This window comes from Haemorhous mexicanus, chromosome 3, assembly GCF_027477595.1.
Source record: "Haemorhous mexicanus isolate bHaeMex1 chromosome 3, bHaeMex1.pri, whole genome shotgun sequence".
NCBI lineage: Eukaryota > Metazoa > Chordata > Aves > Passeriformes > Fringillidae > Haemorhous > Haemorhous mexicanus.
The window spans coordinates 53,021,590-53,043,287 of NC_082343.1; the positions used below are offsets into that span (position 1 = coordinate 53,021,590).

General features: G+C 35.9%; 1 protein-coding gene across 12 annotated transcripts in view; it reads right to left on the reverse strand.

The window, feature by feature from the left end:
- Positions 1-21,698, reverse strand: part of REPS1 (RALBP1 associated Eps domain containing 1) — a 61,956-nt gene that overhangs the window by 1,737 nt on the left and 38,521 nt on the right. For 2 of the 12 annotated variants that reach the window (XM_059841832.1, XM_059841825.1), the window contains exons 9-19: positions 18,908-19,047; positions 14,133-14,213; positions 11,085-11,172; positions 10,202-10,303; positions 7,960-8,032; positions 5,554-5,672; positions 4,746-4,810; positions 3,528-3,713; positions 2,219-2,314; positions 1,470-1,618; positions 703-808 (exon numbers count right to left, since the gene is read on the reverse strand). In XM_059841832.1, coding sequence (XP_059697815.1) covers positions 703-808; positions 1,470-1,618; positions 2,219-2,314; positions 3,528-3,713; positions 4,746-4,810; positions 5,554-5,672; positions 7,960-8,032; positions 10,202-10,303; positions 11,085-11,172; positions 14,133-14,213; positions 18,908-19,047 — 1,205 coding nt within the window. The remainder of the gene's footprint in view (positions 1-702; positions 809-1,469; positions 1,619-2,218; positions 2,315-3,527; positions 3,714-4,745; positions 4,811-5,553; positions 5,673-7,959; positions 8,033-10,201; positions 10,304-11,084; positions 11,173-14,132; positions 14,214-18,907; positions 19,048-21,698) is intronic. The other 10 variants (XM_059841836.1, XM_059841830.1, XM_059841827.1 and 7 more) reach the window with 10 other exon arrangements.

Here is a 21,698-nt window from a genome sequence, read left to right on the forward strand (position 1 = left end):
GAATTTTATGCACATTGACTCTCACGAACAGTAACAAGTGAAATTCAGGCTTGAGTTTTTAAAATCACCTAACTTCCATTCTAGACAGTACCTTATTAATTCATGTTTTCATTTAAGATATTTTTAAAAAATTATCTCCATAGTTAAAATTAGGTATCTTAGGTAAGAAAGATGGCAGGCGAAAGACATGAAGCCGATCCCTACAGATAGCTCCAAAACAATGATAGCTGACCTAGATAAACAAATTACTATTGTTGCACTAATTATTAAACAGCAAGTTTTGTATTTCAGATTATTATATTTGTTTAAAAATATTTATAATTTTATAAAAACTTTAAGGCTTGCTTTTTCCTTCAGAAGAACACAAACCACTTCAGCTGCTCTTCTCAGTACTACTTTCAAAGTATGTGATGATGACAACAGGTAACCTAGTATTGATAACGTGAGGTAAAATTTTAGTGTAGCTACAAGCAAATCAATACATTGCAAAATATGTGTTGTAGCAGCAAAAGTGTGATTTGTAATTTCACAAAGCTTGTCACAAATAGGTGTATTTTATGATCTACAAAAACAGCTAAATATTTCATATCAATATCCTGGACTACATTTATCAGTGGATTGCAGAGATGGCTGTTACCGTGCATCACTACCATCTTGCTCTCTGAAGCTCTTCTCTTACACAGACAAAGACTAAGGAATTACCTTTAGTTGCTGCTGTAGTTCACTGTTCAATCTGGCCAAAACAGTGTTGGTTTCCTTGTTACGTCTGATTGATGCCTGAATTGCCTTCTTGTCCTTCCCCACTGATCTGAGAAGGTATCAGAAGTACTGTAATAAGTAATTTTGCCACTTAGCTGAACATCTCACTTATAGCCCCCCTTCTTTAAGTGAGTGGAATCCTCTTTTCAAAATTCTTTTATTGTTATACTGTTACATGTTCCCGCTTCTGTCTGGCTTGGTTAACCACATTTGTTTGCATGGAAACACAGATATATATGTTTTATATATGCACACATAGTTGCTTTCAATCAAAGAGCACACAGCGCATTTTAAAAACTTGTCATTATCAACTTTCTGAAGGCCCAACACAGCAAACCACATTCATTTACCTCCAAGTGACTACTGCAATAGACTCTTTTCATGCTAGGACACACAGACTGCACATTTTGGACTGTTCATAGCAACCATTTAAAATTAAATGCTACATCTCAAAACTTCCACCACTTATTTCCAACATACTTGCAGAAGTTAAAAAGAGTTCACACTCCAAAATTCAAAATCTCTTAAAAGTCTCCCAGCAGTAGCAGCTTTGGGATGACCATTTTTAAAAACCAAAAACTCCTTATATCATTGAAATAATCTAAATTAAACACACTGAAATTGTTTGCAACTCCTGGAACAGAAAGTGTGTATGCTGTTTAAATGTAAACTTTCCAGTAACAGATGTATTTATATACTTCTTGGGTTACCTAGGGATAGATGGCTGTGAAGCAAGAACAGCAGCTATGACACCTGTTTTCTGTGTATGTTCCTCAGCTTCAGGTCTTAGCTCATCTTCTGATTTTAATCTTCTACGAATAGGCTTCGGTGGTGGAGCAAGTGGGGTAGTGCCTTTACCCTGAAGAAGAAAACACAGCCTATTAATTCTCTGAAACTACATTTTATTTAGATTATAACCTGGTAGCTTGTGTCTCATATTCAGTTGCTGAGGCAAATGAACTTACAACCCATCAGGTATTTTCTGATGGACATCTAGTTGCATTCTCATTTGGTCTGGAAAAAACCTGAACTACTAAATCCTACCACATGGTAAAATGCTAGTAAATTGCATCACACTGACAAAGAAGTGTGCAAGCAGAAACAGCACAGTACAACTGAGTACTGTAAATAACACAGCAACGCAGAGCACACTTTCCCCCCAGTAATTATATGTCTGTAATCAAATAAAAAGCTACTGTTAATCAAGTTCTGCACTAAACATTTTCATCTGTTTCAAAAATTTGAAAACTTACAAGTATCTTTTCTGCTCTCTCAAGAATAAATCTAATCATCATCTGCTGCAAAAATTCACCATACACATGCCTATTTGAAGCACCTGTTGGGCTTAGAAAACTGGGTTCAAGTGGACACATATAAAGCTGCTGTTGCAAATCAAAACATACATTTAATTTAATATATATCAGACAACTGTGCTTTGTTCCAAGGGTACTTTGCATACCGCACTACTGGGGACATTTGCAGGTGCTTTGTCTTCAACTCTTCCATCTGCTTTGGCAACTCTAAGAGAACTTGCAGAATCAGAGGGCTTTTCAACCTAAAGGAATAGAAACTGTATTTAGAGATCTATTTCTTAACATATACTTCATTTGGCAACAGTTGGAATAAAAACAAGTATGCTGTGTTCTGATACATGAATACAGTTAACACCTAAAATTCTAGTTCAATTCTCATTTAGAAACACAAGCCCGATGTCGTGAGGCACAAAAGAGGCTGTGGCCTGATCACAAATTGCTATAGCTATTTCTGCTATTACAGTGCCACTATTATCTATTTGTCACTGCCAAAGGTTAATCCCTCCAATGGAACACAATGTGACTGTTCCACATCCACCTCAATGCAAAACAATCAGCAAGCTTAACTTAAGCAGTTTGCAATGGCAGCTTAAGCTAGCATAGCTGGTTTTGCAATGAGGTACTTGGAGAGTGCTCAAATGGGGCTATGTCACTGACCTTCCTCAACAAGTGAAGCAAGACCATGCTGCTGACAGCTGGGAGAGCTTTAAAGCACCACAGGGACTTTTGCAAGAGAGGATGCAGAAGCGTCCCAGAGAACTTACAATGTGCATAAAAGCTACAAATTATCAAAGGAGAATATGTAGTAGTTTTTGCAATAGCAGCTAGCAATGACATTAATACTAATGCTTCCAAACTTTCACGTCCTATGTTTGTAGTAGGAAACAAGTTTTTGTAAACATCTTTAATGATAGAAGGATGCCAGAGCTCTATTCACTTTAGCTGTTTGTCCAATGACTTTGAAGAAAAGAAAATGAATGGAATTTTAGCAGATGTTTACAATAAATGACAGTATGACAGTCATCTCCTTTATTAAGGCATGTCTTTTTTAAGACATTATTTAAAAATTATCAGCAAGTCATTTGGAAGACTGGTAAGAATGAGCAGAAGAAAGGTTTTACCTGTGCTAAGTCTCAAATTATGTGAATTACCAACACAATTATGTTTGTGCCCATGCATACTAACAAGCACAAAAATCTTTTAAATTACAATCAAGAGCTGAGACAAAAAGAATTCCTTCTGCCTAGGTGTTTGGCAATTACTAAATAAGTGCAGCAGTGTGTGCAATGTAATTGCTTCCTAGCAATGGATTGAGACATCATAAAAAACCAAAACAGAACAAAAAACCCAACAAACAACACACCACTGACAGAGAACTGCAAAAATAGGTTTTAACAGAGTCTCATAATTGTTGGCGGTATTAAAGCAATCAATAAGATCTTCCTTTCTACTCACCTGCAAGGCTTCCGAGTGCGTTTCAATTTCATCTTCTTCCTCTTTGTTTACACCTGAAACAGCAAATGCCTCAAACTGGCTGAAGTCTGCAAAATTTGGCTGTTCTGGTATTTGTTGAGGTGAGGTACTACTATGAGCTATTAGGCCATCAGCATCCACTGAGCGATGCACATGAGGACCTGTGCCCTGCAATAAAACAACAAAAATATTTAGGGACAGAATGTTAAGGATTATTTGCCTTTTTAGTGGGCAAAAATTTATGTACTACCAGTAGGACAACATGCATCTCAGGCAAGATATGCATGAAGAAATACTTAAGAGAAAGGAAGTTCAGATATGCTGTTATCCAGGAAATAAGACCAAAGAGGGATGTGATGTAGGACTAGCTAGACTCATTCAACTCATTCAAATGTGACAGAGCCATTTGGCTTCTGGGGGCTTGATACAGACTTTTAGTCTAGTTTCATAGTGCTTGTGTTGTGGAACATGTCTGTTCTTGTACACTCCCTTCATCCCTTCAGATAATTTCTGAATCCTTGTAGATGATTTCTGAATCACTGACTGATTTCAATTGTTGGTAACTCAGATTCTAACAAGTAGCTGCTGGTGAGAAACAACTGAAAAGCCAATTTATCTGTCCCATGTCAGATCTACAGAGCAGTTGAAGGATTTAGCTGGCTAAGACAAAGAAAAAACTTTTTCAAGATGTGTTTTCTACCAAATCAGCTGATATCATTTAGACTGCAACTGCAAAGATCACCAAGTCTGTGACAAGTGAAGAAGTGGAATCCCTCCTTTTAGGGGCAGGCATATTACATAAAGGTCTACCCTGTGCCAGACAAATGGAAGATACACCCTTATTTTGCAAAACTTTGGAAAATGTCTCTCGCAGTCTTTGTTACAGCCTATGCACTATACAGGAATAGACAATGAAGTGTGAAAGGATAACCTTTCTCTCTTCCCCACAATTCAGAGCTCCAGAACCACTCATTCCTCCCCAATATCTACCTTAATCCCTACCCATAGTTCCACTAGAAGCATTTTTTTATTTAGGAAATACTAACATTTGGCTGTAAGTCTAGGTTTTGCCATCACTCACATCCTGGTGCTTTCAAAAATATATCAAACAATGATACTCATTCAAGAGATATACTAAAACTCAAGTTACATAAAAATAATGTACCAAGTTAGAATATGATTTTTCAGAAGTGACATCACCTGTGAAGGCTGTGGTCTTGGAGGCACTGCAGGCGGATAGGCAACAACTCCAGCCTGTTGCTGTCCTGTAAAAGATGCAGCACATTTGGCCGAGATTGTTACTTTGTACATGACAGTGCTATCAAATTTTCTTAACTGTCAACATGAAGAAACATTGCATTGCGCCTCATATTTGCTACTTGTCATATTTGGGCTCATAACTGTAATGTCACTGCCTTTCAAACTGGCAAACAGACAAAACCAGGATTAATCAGAACATGGATCTTGTACAGACATGGTCATACTCTTCTGGTTTTAGGATCTTCGTCTTTGGGATTTTTTTACCCTCAATACAAGTTCTTAGTATTTTCTGAATTTAAAAGTACTGACAAGTCAGAAGTCCAATAAAAGTCCTTAAGCAGAGCAGCAGAAGTGACTTTAATCATTTCCTCTGAAGTGAAATATAAATACTCATCTTTAATACATGCGATTCCAAAAACACTCTCCTTGAAAACTTACTGGCAGATGCAATTGGTTTGATGTGGGTATACAACCAGAATATTCTTTCCTGACTGTTTCCCACATTCATCCAAAAAACTACAAAGCCAGAATTCAGAACTGACTTTTAAATTAGCTACTTAAGTAAAGTGCAATATAAATTTTAATACAAACAATACAGTAAGGATGACAACATTTGCAACTGTTTTTATACAGAAGTGGTGCTTTGAAAACCAATATTCTAAATCATTCCTCACAGAAAAAAGCATTGTCTGCTTTCAGGAATACATGTGCAGAAAAATAATATACATTCAGAACACAGCATATCTACCTGGGGTAACTGAAAAGGATCTGTTCATATCTAAAGATGACGACCGAGAATGAGAAGCATGAGGCCTTGGAGGGGGTGGTGGTGGTGCAGTGTTATCTGGAGATGTTCCTGAATGTGATCTGCAAAATACATAAGCTTCTGTAGTGATTTTAGGTGGCTACAACAGAACTAAAAGTCCAAAGTTCTTCAAAGCATGCAATTAAAAAACCAAGTTTGACAGAGGTAAAAACCCCTGATTGCCATTGATTTTCAAAATTGCCAAATTAGTTCTAAACTTCCAGTATTCTTTGATTTTACAACAGCTTTTGTATTTCCATTTACCTAAATATCATTTATTCAAATTATTCTTAAATTATCACATGTAATTTATCTTTGGGAAACCAACAGCTTGATGCATATCCCAAACAATGACAGATCAGGACCAGAGAATGCTAAATATGGTCATTCCATCCAGATGATAGTCACTTTAACTTTTAAGATGTAGTCAACGTTCTGTTTATGTTAAATGAGGTAAGTTCAATTTCATTAAAGAAGAATACTGAGTTTCTGTTGGACCTGCCTCCATGTATATCAAGCTCAAGAAGGATCTCAGTGTATGAGACAGCAATTTAATTCTCTGCCTGAAATTTTCCAAATCTATACACATGACAGAATCTTCAGAAATTTTGACTCATTCTTAGGTAGGATCACCATCTAGTGGATATCTGCTGCAAATTCATGGAGAACACATGCAGAAAGGATAGAAGGATAAATTACTGCAATAAGTGCCATTTAAGCGGGATTTATTGTATATAGAATTTTTGTACAACTTCCTTTTAAAATCAGTTTGCAGAAGCTTCCTAACTAGTCTAATTTGAACAAGACAGATTTATTGAATCACTGACCTGAATATAGCTGCTTTTTTATTCAGCGCAGGATAAAATCTTTTCTATGACTGACCTCTGCAACATTCTTCTCCAACTATTGTAAAATGTAAACTTGGAGAGGTAAAGGGTACCCAAGTTTCACACAAAACTTGGAATTCCTGAATGTTTAAGTCCAGACACAAAGCTGAGTTATCACAACAGAAAAGCTTATTTTTTTGAATATATTCTCTATGGCAATGCTTCTGTAATACTGTGTAACTCTCCAGCTAATGAAACTAAAATCTAATTATACTGACTCCTTGGGTCATCCCTCTAGCTAGTACAATTAAAAAAAAAAAAAACACAAGCAGAATTAAAAACGGGTTTAGAAGTGGTTTAAGGAGAATTCCAAAGTATCATTATCTGACACAGCCTTGTCAGTTTTTGCTATGTAAAAGTACCAAAAAGTAGTCTTGACTAATGTTAGGATTAAGTACAATGTCATCTCCATACAAAATTGCAAGTGGTAGAAGAAGCCAATGGAAGAAATAAAAGAGTAAGCGGGACAACAAATTTCCTGTGTGCATACTGCCACAAACTACCAGGTCAAGACAGAAGCTCCTTGAGCCATAATGTGGGAACTCATCAGAAAGCTTCACTCATCTACACAAGTTCAGCAAGAGAACCTCATCTGAGGTCAAAGAGTAAAAGAACATGTTGAAACCATCATGTTGATAGTGCAAAAACATACATAAAAGCATGACAGAGTCACATTTTCCATTAAGTAACAATGCAGGAAAGAATCTTTCAAGTTGCTGTACTGACAGGCAAATGGAAATCTTTCTTTGCTATTCAAGTCACCCTAATTATTTTTGTTTTGAAACTTACTTCTGAAACTGAATGTAAGATAGTTAATGGTGTAGCTGGTTTTAATCCTATTCAGGCAGATTTAGTGGGAACAACTAGCACCAGCTAGTACAGCACATTCTCTTATGTGAAATGATGCAATTGTTGGTTTTGTGCTTGCACAGCTTTCTCCAAACCCTTAGTTTACATTGAGCCTATGGCTGCCCTTTTTAAGTCCATTATTACAAGAGATGGAGTTACTGCCATAGTATTCCTAATGTGTGCTTAATTCTTCTTTTAGGCTATAATGTCATAAGGTTTTTCTCCAATAATGCCTAAATGGGTATTTTTAAAAATACAAAAAAATTAGTTTCAAGTCACAGCATGGTCTCGCGTGCTTACATTCCTTTGTGTTTAAGGGGAAAGTATTAAGATTCTAACTGAATGTGGAGCTTCACATGGAGCACTTGACTGGCCAATCTCAAACACATTTTTAGACAACTTTCCTTTTTTAATTTTCACTTTACACACTAATGAAAGCAACATACATTGTTAATGCATTCGAAAACAGACTGTTTCCAGATTCCTGAGTGTTAAAGTTAGGAATCTGTTTTGCCACCATTTTATAAGCTAGCTGTCAAACAACCAGGAGCTGAGAACTGGTTTCTTTAAACACCTTTGACTTGTTTTTTTTTTCAGTTGCTACTCTACTGACCGTTGCCGTGTTACAGCATTTCCGATTTGCTCCGGATCTGAAGTGTAGGAGTCCGAACTGCTGTAACCATCTGCTGGGAAAAGAAAGTACAATTTCATATTTGCTTTGCTTCATTAGCATACCCTAACAGACAGAACTAACCAGTAATTACAAATATCCAATTTCTTTTGTTACAAAAAAGGTGTATGTACTTGTATTGCTTCCCTGTAAGGTATCATCTGGTCAGGATTCAAAATCCTCAAGTCTGAATAATTGAAGGACACAATACAAGCCAACTCCACTCACCCATCAGTTGTTGGCTACTATTGGCATGTACTGAGAATAAACAATGACAGTAATGTTGTATTTAAAATATAAACCCAAAGTTTTACAAACAGTAATTTTTAAACACTTGGCATTCCATCACTTCAACAATCTAGTAAACATGAGTACGGGACATTCAAGGAAAAAAAAAGCAAGGGGTAGAACGTGCCTGATTTTAGAAGTGCTGAAGGACTTAGAAACCTCAGAAATCAGAAAAAGGAAAGGGTATGTACAGAACACAGATTAATACAGTTGCTTTGCTACTACTGTAACTTCTGTACCTCCAAGTCTGGTGGTCAACCTTATTTTGGACTAAATCTTTTCTAAAACTTTCAGCTTTTGATTAAGGAAACCTACAGAAATGAAAGATGTTATTAAAGCATCACAGACAGATTCTCAAGGACACCCTTACCCTTAGAAGCTCTGCAAAGCTTGAGGGCTTTTTCCCCAGAAATGAGGAGCCTCACAAAAATCACAAGATCTATATGGAATGAATGTAGATAGAAAAATTGACCTCAGGATAATTTATCACAAGGGATTGATCTAGAGCACCAGGTAAATCAAAGTTTAAGGTGGAAGTCACTGGAGCAAAAGGACTCAGTTGATTTGTTCCTCAGTGAAGAGGAAAATTCTACTCAAAACCATCAAGATTTTTCTGAATTACCTGCTCTCAAAGGACTACTTTAACCTCTTAGGACACTGAAGTTTTCAAAAATAGTAAGACACATAAAAGAATATGTCCAGGCCACAGATATGAGAATCCTTCAGAGATGACTCCTGATCAGCAAGGCACATTCTTACCTGTTACATTTTTTATACCTTTTCTCCTTAACACTGCAGGTACTACACAGTGCTTATATCTTACACTGCAGTGTGGTTTGTTTTATTTCACTATGTTCTTCCTCTCAGAGAAAAACACTCGATTAATGATTAGGCCACACTCAGATAAGGAAAAGGGAGCACCAAAAGGCTCTTGAACATAGATCCTGCATATAGCAGTAGTTCCACATTAAAAGATAATGTTTGCTAATTCTTTTGCATTAGAAAACTTCTTAGTAAAAACATAACTCTGCTTGAAAAGTAAAACTCAGACATGGTCAGGACACTGGTCAGAACAAAGAGTGCCACTGAAACAGAGCTCATGAGAAAAGCAAAACATATTGCAAGACGGTATTTTCTGAATTCATCCCGTATTACAAACCAATCAAAATACTTCTGGTCTTAATAATGCAAAGGATTTAAAATAATGACTTCTTGAAACTTTATTTTTATTGAAGAAAACCTCCTGACTTGAAGAAAACAAACACACAAAAAAAAGAATCTCAGAAAGACTCCAGAGATTCATTCAGGCAACATATAGTCTTGGACCTCTCTCAATAATAGACAAGTGGACTAATCAAATCAACATAATGCAACATGCTTTGGGCACAGAAGATACTGGAAATTGAAAAGGCTGTTAGAAGGAAATAAACAGTTGAAAAGCTGTATTAAAAATGGATCGTAGAACTCTGTAGGATTTGCTTAGTAGCTAAACCAGATGAGAATTGCCTGGAAATGTGGAAACACATTTTCTCTCTTTAGAAAACATGTTACATGGTTCTGAGGAAGAACAATCAAATGCTACTTAGAGAATTCCACTTTATCTGCATTGAATTTTTCATTCTAGGATTAAAAGAGAAAACAGCAAGATGGAAAAGAGCTGACAAAAATGAATTTTCTTGAGCACATAGGGTAGGAAAACAACTCCAGTGACATCAGTAGAACTTTCTTAATGACTACTTCTAATACATACTTTATATCAGAAATGTTTCTGTTCTTAGGATAAGTTTATCTCCTTTTAGAGCTTCCACTATCCAGCCAGCTTTCATTCAGAGGGATATGTCAGATCTACATTTTGTGTAATGTAAGAAATGAGACCAGAAAGCACTTTGATACTTACTAACTGTATTTCCAGATGTAAATTTTACAGACGAACTAATTTTATTTTCTTCTGGGAGATCTGATGGTTTCACAAGTAGTGGACTAGTAGGGTTAGCATGATCTAGAGGGGAAAAAAAACCTAGATAAATGAACTTATTCAAACTAGCCTTTATCTCTGGCACTGGTGTTCTGCCATTATCTAAAGTGCTGCACTCAAGACTAAAATTGGTGTATTTTAACTCAGAAATAACACTATTACAATGTAAACCACCAATTTCTCAGCATTAAGAGCTGTGAATTTTCAGCTGTTTACAAGGCCAAGAAAATTTTAAAAGAAGTGTGCTGTTGATACTATTTATTCTCCTATGCTGAAGACTCTCTGTGAGTTCCATGACTTTAGGAAACACTGGCACACAACTGAAAACTAAGACCTCCCCCTCTATTCCTTTAAGAAAATTTATCAAATCACCTTGTTTATTATTGACCAGAGTAAAAAAAGGCCTGCCAATATTCCCAAATGCTTTCAAGTTTCAAAATAATAAATACAGTATTTCTGACCACAGAAGAACAAGCTTTATGAATGCAGGTTATGAAGTCCATCTCCTTCAGTATTTAACAAGGAAACCCAGACATTCACCTGCAGGTCCAAATCCCATCTTTATAATGATGCTGAACTACTCTCCAAGAAACATTCTGCTAGAGATGGTAAAATCCTCACTGTAGCAAATGGCCAATTCAAGCTCTGCACTTATCTGAACAGCAATTCTTAACTCAGTAATGATGCTCATTACAACTCCAGATTCATTCATCCTTGGTGAAGGAGAAAAGTAAGTACATTCAAGGAAGTAAGACCAACTTTAACAGTATGAAACTTCCCAAATTAGCAAGAGAAAATGTCCTACCACTTCCAGTTCTTTTAAGCTCCATTTCCTGCATGTGGATTTTGCTTGGAGTCATTCTTATAGGAACTGGGTGCACAATTGCAGTGTCCTATGGAAGAGATCACAGTTATGTTAACCTAGCTTAAATCACTCTGAAAACAGTCTCGACAGCATGTGCAATATAAATTCTAAACCAAATTTCATAGATTTAGTTTATTTGCACAGTTCCACGGAATTCAATATACCCAGAAAACCAAAGCTCTCTAAGCTGTAGTCTCCGTTATGTTAACTTAGCTACTTAAAAGGGCACTAGAATTTGTTTCTATAGATAACTGCAAGTAGACCTGAATTTTAGCAGCTTTCCACCATTTCTAGCTTATCAGACATCTGGTACTTTGAGCACTTCTTAATTAAATAAAAAAGAGAAAAATTTAGACCTTGACTCCTCAGCTTCACTTATAATGCCTCAGAAAATAATGACCTCTCTAAATAGTATGAGTAATGCTCAGTGAAATAGGTACTTTGTAGTAATTTCAGACATTTTCAGGAGTCTTTAAAATAGCAAAAATCTTCTAAACATCAGTATAATAAGCTCTATGGAATATACCTCTAGCCAGGCATTGGCCTTACACTTAGGCATTAGTCATTGAGACAAGGGCCTCTGTTTAAAGTACTTTATAGACAATCCTTTCCATTTCGTTTGAACACTGACTGCAGACAGCTTAAAAAAATAATCCCAAAACTCAGAAGCAGCCTAAAAATAGGGCCATGGTTGTCTGAGGTTTTTTACTGTCATCCATCTTCAGAATATATGAATAGGTGGGCCAATGACAGCACAAGAACACCCCCAGATTATATTATAGTCTATCCTAGAAATAACAAGAAGTTTCAAAACTACCTTTGTATCAGAAATTTAATCTGTTCTGACTACTCAAGTAGATCAATTTCACTAGGTGTAATACATCTACACTGGTATTTTCTGAAATTATTTCAATTACATTCACTACCCTTGTTGCAAGCAAAACCACTTTCTAGTCACAGCTCAAACATTTTTGTTGCAGGAAGCATTTAGGAATAGTTACCACTTTAAAATATACTGTTTTTTCTTCCCTCTGTAATAAGATTTTCATGCAAAGATCACTTTTACTGTTTCTGCTTCAGACCTCTGCTGTACTCTAATTTGCAGCTGTACAGAAGTCATGCCTCAAACAGTTAAATGGATTTTATAGAATGCATTAATTTATGCATTAATTTACATCATTTACCTAATTTTACATAAAACAACATGTTACCAACTTTGACTTACAAAAGGCATACTGTGCTCCCATACTAAGGGACAGATGCACTGTTTTACTCTTTCCACTTATGTTTTAGCTCCAAAGCAGCTACTTTTCCAACTACAAAAGATCTGGTGTGTGAATTTACTCTTTAGATAGTTATTAACAACTGCTCAAGAAAGCTGGTTTTCTCTCCTCTGGGGACCCAGTTGTTCCATAAATCATTCCTATGCATCACTACTGAAACTGCTAAAAACACAACATCTGCCTTCAGCTAACTGATCATTTGTCATCATTTTTTTTTAATTTTAATATCGAAAACAAAGACTCTAACCCCAAAGTCTGCTCCCCTAGCAAGTATCAAAGATGCTCACCATTCTTTTCTAAACTACAAGCATTTCAAGAAAAGAACTCAATAATATGATCGACCGTAAAAAAATTTTGCATTCACAGTGAATTTCTCTATATACACACACACAAACATGTACTCTATATAAGAGTTTTTCATATACCATCACTGCTCTACTTTTTAGATTATCAGCACATGAAAAAGTTCAAACCTTAGGTTTCTGTCATCTGCTAATTATGTGTGAAAATAAATTACTGTCTTATTGCAGAAACAAGACAGTGATAGTCAAGCAATTATATACAGCAAGTACCAATTATGAACTAATTTACATCATGTTTACCTCCTTAAAACATAAAAATACAGTGTATTTAAAACAAAAACCATCTCAGATGAAAGAGGGCTGGTTTTTGCTTAAAGTAGGACATTTTCATTTGTTTTGAATGTTTATTAAAGGTTAATTCTGAGCATGGGGAACAGTGCACTTTAAATTCTAGCTTTCAGCATCTGGAAACACTATTTCTACATGAACATCAGTGTTAACTTTGAGACTGGAGTGCTGATGTATTGAAAATCTATGCATATTTATGTATTCTATCTTTCCAGAAGTGTCAGGTTTAATACTAAAACCCGTTAAATATGTTTTATGTGCACCTATTATATTGCTACACAATCAAATGGACACCAACACTGTAATTAATTAAATTAAAATGGACACTTGGTGCTAATTAAGTCAGTAAAAGAAGCAGGATGAAAGCAGCAGCTAAATACTGTATTTCTAATGCATTTCAGAACTGCTTTAATGTCACATGGTCTAAAGCTTAAAACCAGCAGAACTTGAAACACTGTAGTGTATTTCTGGCTCCCAAATTTGGCAAGATATTTAACTACATAATCCTTCAGAGCACTCCTCACTGAGTAAAGCCTTAGAACACCACAGGTTTTAGCTGGAGAGATACTAAAAGCCTTATTAATAAGTAACTTAGTAAAAATATTTGGAATATGAAATACCACACCCATTAAAGCCCTTTTTTTTTCATAGTAGTTGGCACTGTTGTTGTGCAAATCAGGCTCTGCAACTCAAAAAAACCCCAAAACAACACCAAAGACAAAATCTACAACAGAACTTGTTTATCACAGGGAGTGGCCCTTGCATCAACTTGCACATTTTTTCAAAAAAACATTAGTTTAAATTCTTTGTGTATGACAGATTTTGACAGAAGTGTTGCATTAGGTCAAAATCAACAGGAAAAAGCATTCTTTGCAATCAGAGATTAAACATGAGCAGTACTAGAAAATTGATAATTGAAAATAAGCAAACAAGTTATTTGCCACCATTCCCCAAAAAGCAGTCCATGGAATCATGCATACCAGGTAAATACAATGAATGGAAATTCAGTGTTAATAAAATTAATTTCAAACAAGCAAGCTAAGTGATTGACTTACAGGATCAGCTGGTGCAATGTTAGAATCAAATTGGGTCAGAGTTTGTGAGCTTGAAGAGCGTTCGCTAAATGTCTCCCACTGCTGAACAGACAGAGGAGAGAAGTCAGCATGATGAGAAAGATGAGAGTAAAAGATCACTGAGGAGATTTAGCATAGTAGTTCAGAGGTTGCACTGGAAAGAACGATATTTGCACAGGAGAGTACTTCACTTGGGAAGCACACTAATATATATATATATTAAGTATTTCTATTTCTGAGATTGTTGTGGAACCAAGATTGTTATCTGTCAATATTAATCTTTATATTCACATTTTATAATGAAGATACAGGTGCACAGGCAACCCAGAAGTACCTTCAGAGTTCACGCTTGCCAATGAACATCATACAAGTAAAAGAACTGGTTAAGCCGTTCATACAATTTAGAGATAAAAATCAGAGACACGTTGTGTGCATTTGTAGTCATAAAATCCACAGAAAGGTTCCTCAGCTTTGTCGCTGCCAAGTTTCAAACCTACTTAGTAAATGCTGATTTTCTTACAAATCCCAGACAAATGAACACTGAGCAGAGTACTCCAATCACACCACTTCAGCTTGCCAGTGCAACCCCCAAGAAGTGATTCTACGCCGTAAAAGAGCATTTCCACAAGTCTAAATCACTGACAAGGCAAAGAATTCAATCCAAACACACTGTTGATTGCTAAAAGCAAATAAGTGAATCTCTGAACAATTTTATAAGATATGGGCATGCTGTATCAATACACAGCTGTCAAGAATCCTCATGCAAACTGAGTCAAGTTATAGCCACAACTGGATCAACAAAGCATCTAAGCAAAATTAGTCTGTGATCTGGAAACCAGATAAAAAAATCACAACAAGAATGCTAAACCTGCTACATTTTGGTAAAATAACAAATAAATATTAAGCAAGTTTCAAACACTACAAATACAAGTTTCAAAAATTAAAATCACAAAAGTTTTAGTGCTCAGAAAATTCAATAAAAATTATGTTTGTTATAGTTGTGGAAACAACTTGGGTGTTGGGCTCTATGACCCTTGTGAGTTCTTTCCAACTCAGAATATTCTCTGTGTCATATTCTTGTCCCATCTCTACAGGTAAATCAATCTAAATGATCCCAGAAGACACAGGAGAAACTACATGGTGTTAGCCAACCTAATCTTGTTTTCTCCTTGACACTGAACTATATTCAGTGAACAGCCTGTATGTGAACCAATTCCAAAACAGTTATTTCAGAAATGACTTCTTAAGGAAATTCCTAAATAACTGTTTACAATCAGATGAAATGAAATTCAGAAAAATGTTAACTAAATTTGCAATTGCTGTCATGTGTGGTAAAACTTCTTGTAGAGAAAAAGCTCTATCTCCTCCTAAAGTATTTCAAACTTTAAATGAGGGCAAACATTATGGAATTCTACACATATGGGAGTGGGTATTTTTCTGGTTGTTTTTTTGTTGTGGTTTTCTGTTGGTTTGAGGATTTTGTTTGTTTGTATTTATTTTTAACACAAAACTACCCTCTTCATGGACAGAACCTAACAAAACCTTTTTAGTAAGGATTCCCAGCTGCTCTGTCCCTGTTTAACACTCCCTGTATTAAACAACTCATCTCTGTGTCACTCCACCCCTTCATAAAGAGGCAGCATTGCAAGTAGTTTGGAGCTCCACAAACCTGTTAGTGAGCCAGTTTTTGCTAAGTTAGAAATTTAACTGCCAAGTTCTGCCAGCCTCTCTCCTGATTTGGCCTCTTGCATTTGCACAGCTGCTCATTTTCATGAAACATATTAATATTTATCTTAGGTCTACCACTACCCTTTTAAACTTGATTTGGCCAGTGGCTTCCCAGTTACTAGTGAGACTGGCAAACAGATCACTTGATTACAGAAATATTGTTAATTGTTCCAAAAATTCCATAGGGCATACAGCACTCATGTTACAGTTAAGATAAATGGTAAAATATTATTTGTTACAGATGGATGCTTAATCTCTCTAACCACCCTGCTCTGAAGCCAAACTACAGGTACCTTTATTACTTGTCCTTGGGCACCCTAGCTAGACACAGACAAACACCAACACCAGCTGTAGGAAATATGCTGTTGTGCTCCATCCTGAAATACTTCTAGAAGCCAGCTACTGCTAATTCCCCAGTTAACAGAAAGCTAAATATATTGAGAATCTACTGGACTGCATCTCAAACTTTGCAAAATTTAAAAGTATCGGCAGAGTAAAAATCATGCTAGCTAAAGCCGAAGTATTTGTCTTGTACAACTGCAAAAATGTTTTAAAATTACTTTCAAAAGGTTAATTACTAGAAACTAAAACTCACAGCAACCTGAACCATTATGAATAGAACACAAAGATATTTGAAACAAGGTGTCACAGTTGTGAACTTAAAAGCAAATTTCCATATCTGTGTTAAAGCTAGTATGGCAGCTGCATGACACTCGACAGTTTTCAACAAAACAATTGTAGTAGGTTTTTCTATTATTTTAAGCTTCAAAAACTAAGTGCTCAGCCTTGAGACTTGGATGGAAAAGACATGTGAAGTGAGAAAGAAGTGATGAGTGAAGAGATGAGAATGTGACGCATGTAGTATATCCAAAGTTAGGCAGATTTTCATGTTGCTCTTTATTCTGAAGTTTTAAACTGATGCCTTGGTCTATACTTGGGAGCCTCCAGTAACTGGGCCTGGCAACTGCATTCTATAAATCAACTATGAGCTAGAAAGAACACAGTAACCAACAGCTTTGAGACTAACAGGATGAGACTGTGTGGAATGACAGAAAATACAAAGAGGCAGAGCTTTTACAAGCAATTCATTTGTTGATGACACTTATAAGAGGTTGAAAGAGGAAACAATTAGACTGGGGCCTGCAGCAATACCAGAATTTTTTTCATGGAATTAAAACCTTGAGGACTTTGACCTGATTCATGCTGAAAAGAAAATGCTGAGAAGAAAGAAACATGCACAGCAACACATCTGAAAAATCAGAAATTCCTTTGGGTTAGAACAAAAAACTAAACATTTAGTTCAACTCTTATTTTAGTATAGTTAGTATCCAGTAGTATAGCTACTGTGAGAACTTTCACAAACCTCTTAAGCTATAGTAGACTTTCAAAAAGAAAATGCCACCTTATCTTATATGAATGGATAGTCAGTTTCATAAGCCAAGATTGTGGCTGACAAAATTGTAATTCACTTGGTTCCACTAGTGGAATTACCCTATTCAACGGGTTTGAGTTGCATTAGACACTGAAGGAATCTGTTCAATTATGATGCAGGTACCAAATGATCAGCTTATTAAATCTTTATTGAAAACACAAGGGAATGTGTCTGGGCAAATTTTAACAGAGATGCAGACATTTAAAGCTTTTTAGCAAGAACTGAATGAACCTGCTCCACCTCCCTCTTAAAACATAGCTTCCTACCAGCAGTCTGAATCACTCTGTCAAATGGAACAACTAAGAATCACTAAATAATTTCCAACTCTTTTAATTTGCTAAGGATGTGACTATGAGGCTAGCATTTGCCTTTACAAGGAACAGCAGACTTTATAAAATCCTTCCCTGCTGAGAAATGAAGGCAGTTTCCTCCGCTCCTAACTTTAATCCTAAAAACGTGCTTACTTTCTGCTTCATGCTGATTTTCCATTGGTTTGTCTAAATCTTTTAATATCAATTTTCTATTCACTTGAAGTCTAACGAAGAAAGAAAAAGAACCACAAAAAGCTCTTTTGATAGAATGCAATACTCAGCTACTGACAGAACTATCTTACATGTTAAAACAAATTTTCAATTCTTATTGAGTCCCAGATTATCAATAATAGTTTTCCAAAAATAATTTCATTCTTTTCTCCCCTCTCATAATGAAAAGTAAGCCTACATCATCTTTGTATATGGCTACAGTCAGAAACTCATTTGGGGATCAGAAGTAGCCCTTAAAACATTGGTTTATTCTAAGTCAGAGGCAAAAATGCTAAAAGCAAGTAACAAGAAAAATCTAGGAATCAATCCCTTGCAGGCCTTTTAAGCAAAGGACATTTGTGGGAAAAAAATAATATAAAAAATACTGCTTGCTAACTTCACTTTCAAATTTTGACAAAATACAGCTTTACTGCAGAAGACTCCTTATATAGCAAATATATATGCTTATATATAAGTATGTATATATATATGCTTATATATAAGTACTTATATAAGTGTGATGAAGCAGAAGTACGTAAAAATTTAAGATTTAAATAAATTTAGCCAATGGCTGGCTTCAGATTCTACTCTGAATCTTCGCTTCTGAAAGAGGGTCATGACTTCTCTATTTTACTGGTGATATTTCAGGCTAAAACCACCTCCAGAAATAAAAGTCTCAATGTCCAGATCTGTCAGAAACTTATTCTGTAGTTTAGCCAAAGTGTCTGCTAAAAAAAGTTCTTCAGAGGTAACAAAACTCCAACCAAAAACATGCCCTAAATGAAAAAATTAGGAATTAATTCAACTTTTCCAAAACACATTGAGATAAATTTTGTGATTAATACAAAGCTTAAATGCCATTAATAACATTTTAAATATTATCTCCCAATAAGATAGAAAAACCAGAATGAAAACTTTTTTTTCTTTTGCATTTTAACACAGAACCTTCTTGTGTCTATTGTCCTGCTAACTGTTTCATGATTTGTGATCAGCAATTCACTTATGACAAATTATGGACACATACACAATTTACTTATTGACTGGCAGTGAAATAACTCTTAGATAAAAGTGCTGACCTCACTGCTCTGATTCAATTCTGGCCAGGTCTGGTTTAGGGATGGCATTGATGGAGACTTGCTTGGAGGTGCTTCTGCTGGAGAGCCAGAGTAACCTACCTCACCAGTCTGTTCCCCAACTTCTGAAACGACAGGAATCACTATGAACAAAAATCATAAATTGCATTCAGTTTAGTTTTAGAAGAGTTGTTCACATCTCATGGAAACTGCAAAGTACCCTTCATTTTAATGTTTTTCAAGCAAATACTTAGCAGCAGACAAAACCCAAAAAACCCAAGACGTCTCATTAAGTTAAATACTGTTAAAAACTGTTTATGAGGTACTACTCTTATTTTAAGGATGTTTCTGAAAATCAGACTTTGAAGATTACTCTGTACCATCCTATCCTCCCAGTACTTAGCCTTTAAGTAGCTTTCCCAGGTTTTCATTATATATAGAATAAAGTTTTTCTTACAGCATGAGAAAATAACTTCGCACTAGCATTCATTACATCATATCCTGCACTGAGCATTTCATCTTACAGAATAAAATACTTCCTTGTATGAAAGGTCAGAGCAAAACCAGTATCTCAATGCAAGCACAAAAAAATATGACAACAGATTAAGAAAACCATTCCCCCTTAGAGTAGTCTCCAAATAATTTTAGTTTCAAGCCTCCTTACTAAAACAGTGGTGTTTCCATTCCCATTTTGCAAACTGAGTAAGTCTAGCAGCTGTCACATTGCAACTGTCCTTTGGCACTGTGCAGTTTTCTTTTGAAGTAAATCTGAACAGCAGATCAAACATTCTGTCTAACACAGTAAAATCCTGCTTACAATGTCTCCTATTCTAGATATCAAAATGCAAGGTAAAGCCAGGCATTAAGACCCTCAAAAAGACCCTGAAAGTTCAGATTGCAACTGTACAGTGTATAAGCAACAGGAACAGTTGAAAAAGTGACTGAAGACATAAGTAGCGAGACATATTAGCATGATGTCAACAGTCCACAGAACTAAAACGCCAAACAAGACAAAATACTAAACAAACAAAAAAAAGGTTTAATTAAATTACCATTAAAAAGGACTGCTTCATGGGTATGTGATTGAAGATGACTGCCACAAGAGTATGTTTTACCAAAACTTCTTTGACATTTATAAAATTTACTGGTTTCAAGTTCCTGAAGAGCTGAACTCTGCAGCCTTCTGCTAAGACAAGTCAATATTCTGTTTTCAGTTCAGTTTGACATTGGATTTGTTCTTAGCTTACTCCTAATGAAATCCAATGTCAAACTGAACTGAAAACACTTGAATAGTCAGTGGTGACCACCTGTACCTCTGAAAAGTAACAACTCATTATTGCCTCCAGAGAGCTGCCAGGGACAGCAAAATATACAGCCAAAAAACCTGAAGACCAAAAAGAAATTAATTGCGCTACCTTGACGTCAGATGCAACTGAAGTGCTACTACCATGAAAAAAAACTACACACAGAAACCAGTTAACTCCTCGGAGTTTCAAAGGTCATGTAAACTTCCTTTAAATAGCCAGACTGTTTCCATAATGTTTCCAAAATTATGCCCAGCACCAAGCATCCTGAATTATTTTCCTCTAGGTCAAGCAATAAAAATAGGTTACATTGAGGTGCCAATGTCACCAAGTAGTCAAGCTGACATGCTGTGGTCATTGTAAACAAAGTAATATACCAAGTCCAAAATACACCAGTGGCAATATTTTGGAAATACATATCACATGTTAAATGGTCTGAAGTGTAGTAAGAATAAAAAAATTCCATTAAGTTAAAACCCTCAAAATTCTTGTTTCGCTGATGGTACTCTGGACAACTGAACTAACTTCCAGTGTTAAACACAAAGTCAAAAGATAAGGCTGAAAATTATTATGGATAGACTACATAGCTACCTGTGTTCTGCAAATACCAACATGAAACACACCTATGACATTCTATGGAAAATGTTAAGGGTTAAAGTAGTTGTGTAAGACAAAAGGCATAGCAGATTCTTTTTCTTACAAAGAAATGGCGTTGTTGCACCAACCCAAACAAAAATTCACAGAAAACTAAGACTTGCTTTTCAGCTTTTGTAAGGGTTGGTAGGTTTTACTAACCGAGATAAAATTGAGTTTGAAGGAATTACAATTCTGCAGAGATGCACTGCTGTACTAGAAAAATGACCAACTATACAAATGCTTAACTATACAACAAGTCTGTGCCACGTGAGAGAAATACATATCTCTAGTTATGAGACCAGATGTAAAGCAAGATCGTAACAGGTTTGGAACACCTGCAGCTGGTCACATACTGGATTCAGAGGGCTGATGAGGGAGAAGCTGTCAGAGAAGCTCACAAGACTTCTTCCTTTGCTGTCTGAATACAGCCCAGAAGGTGCAAGGAGCCCTCGGCTACTCCTCCTTCTGCTGGCCACTAGTTCAGAAGTCAAAATGGAAAAAAGCAGCACTTTTCAAGTGCAGAGGATAAGTGCAGAAGATTAATGGCAAACTTTCTAACAAAAGAACAGGATTAATAATGGTGCTGTCAACACTTTTGAAATAAAGTTTGCCATCTTGCACATTGGTTTAAAAGACATACAAGCAATTCATCTTCAACAGTTTGACTGTACATTATTCATATTGAGGCATGTCAGCAGAAGATCATCAACTATTTCTTTCTTTGAGATAGTTTTATCCCATGCAAAACGTGCACTCAAAAAGACACTCTGGTGTCATACTTTAGTTTCTATTTCTAAGACAATTTTGGAAGAAAGCTTTAATGAAACACAAGTTTTACAGGAACTGAAATGAAA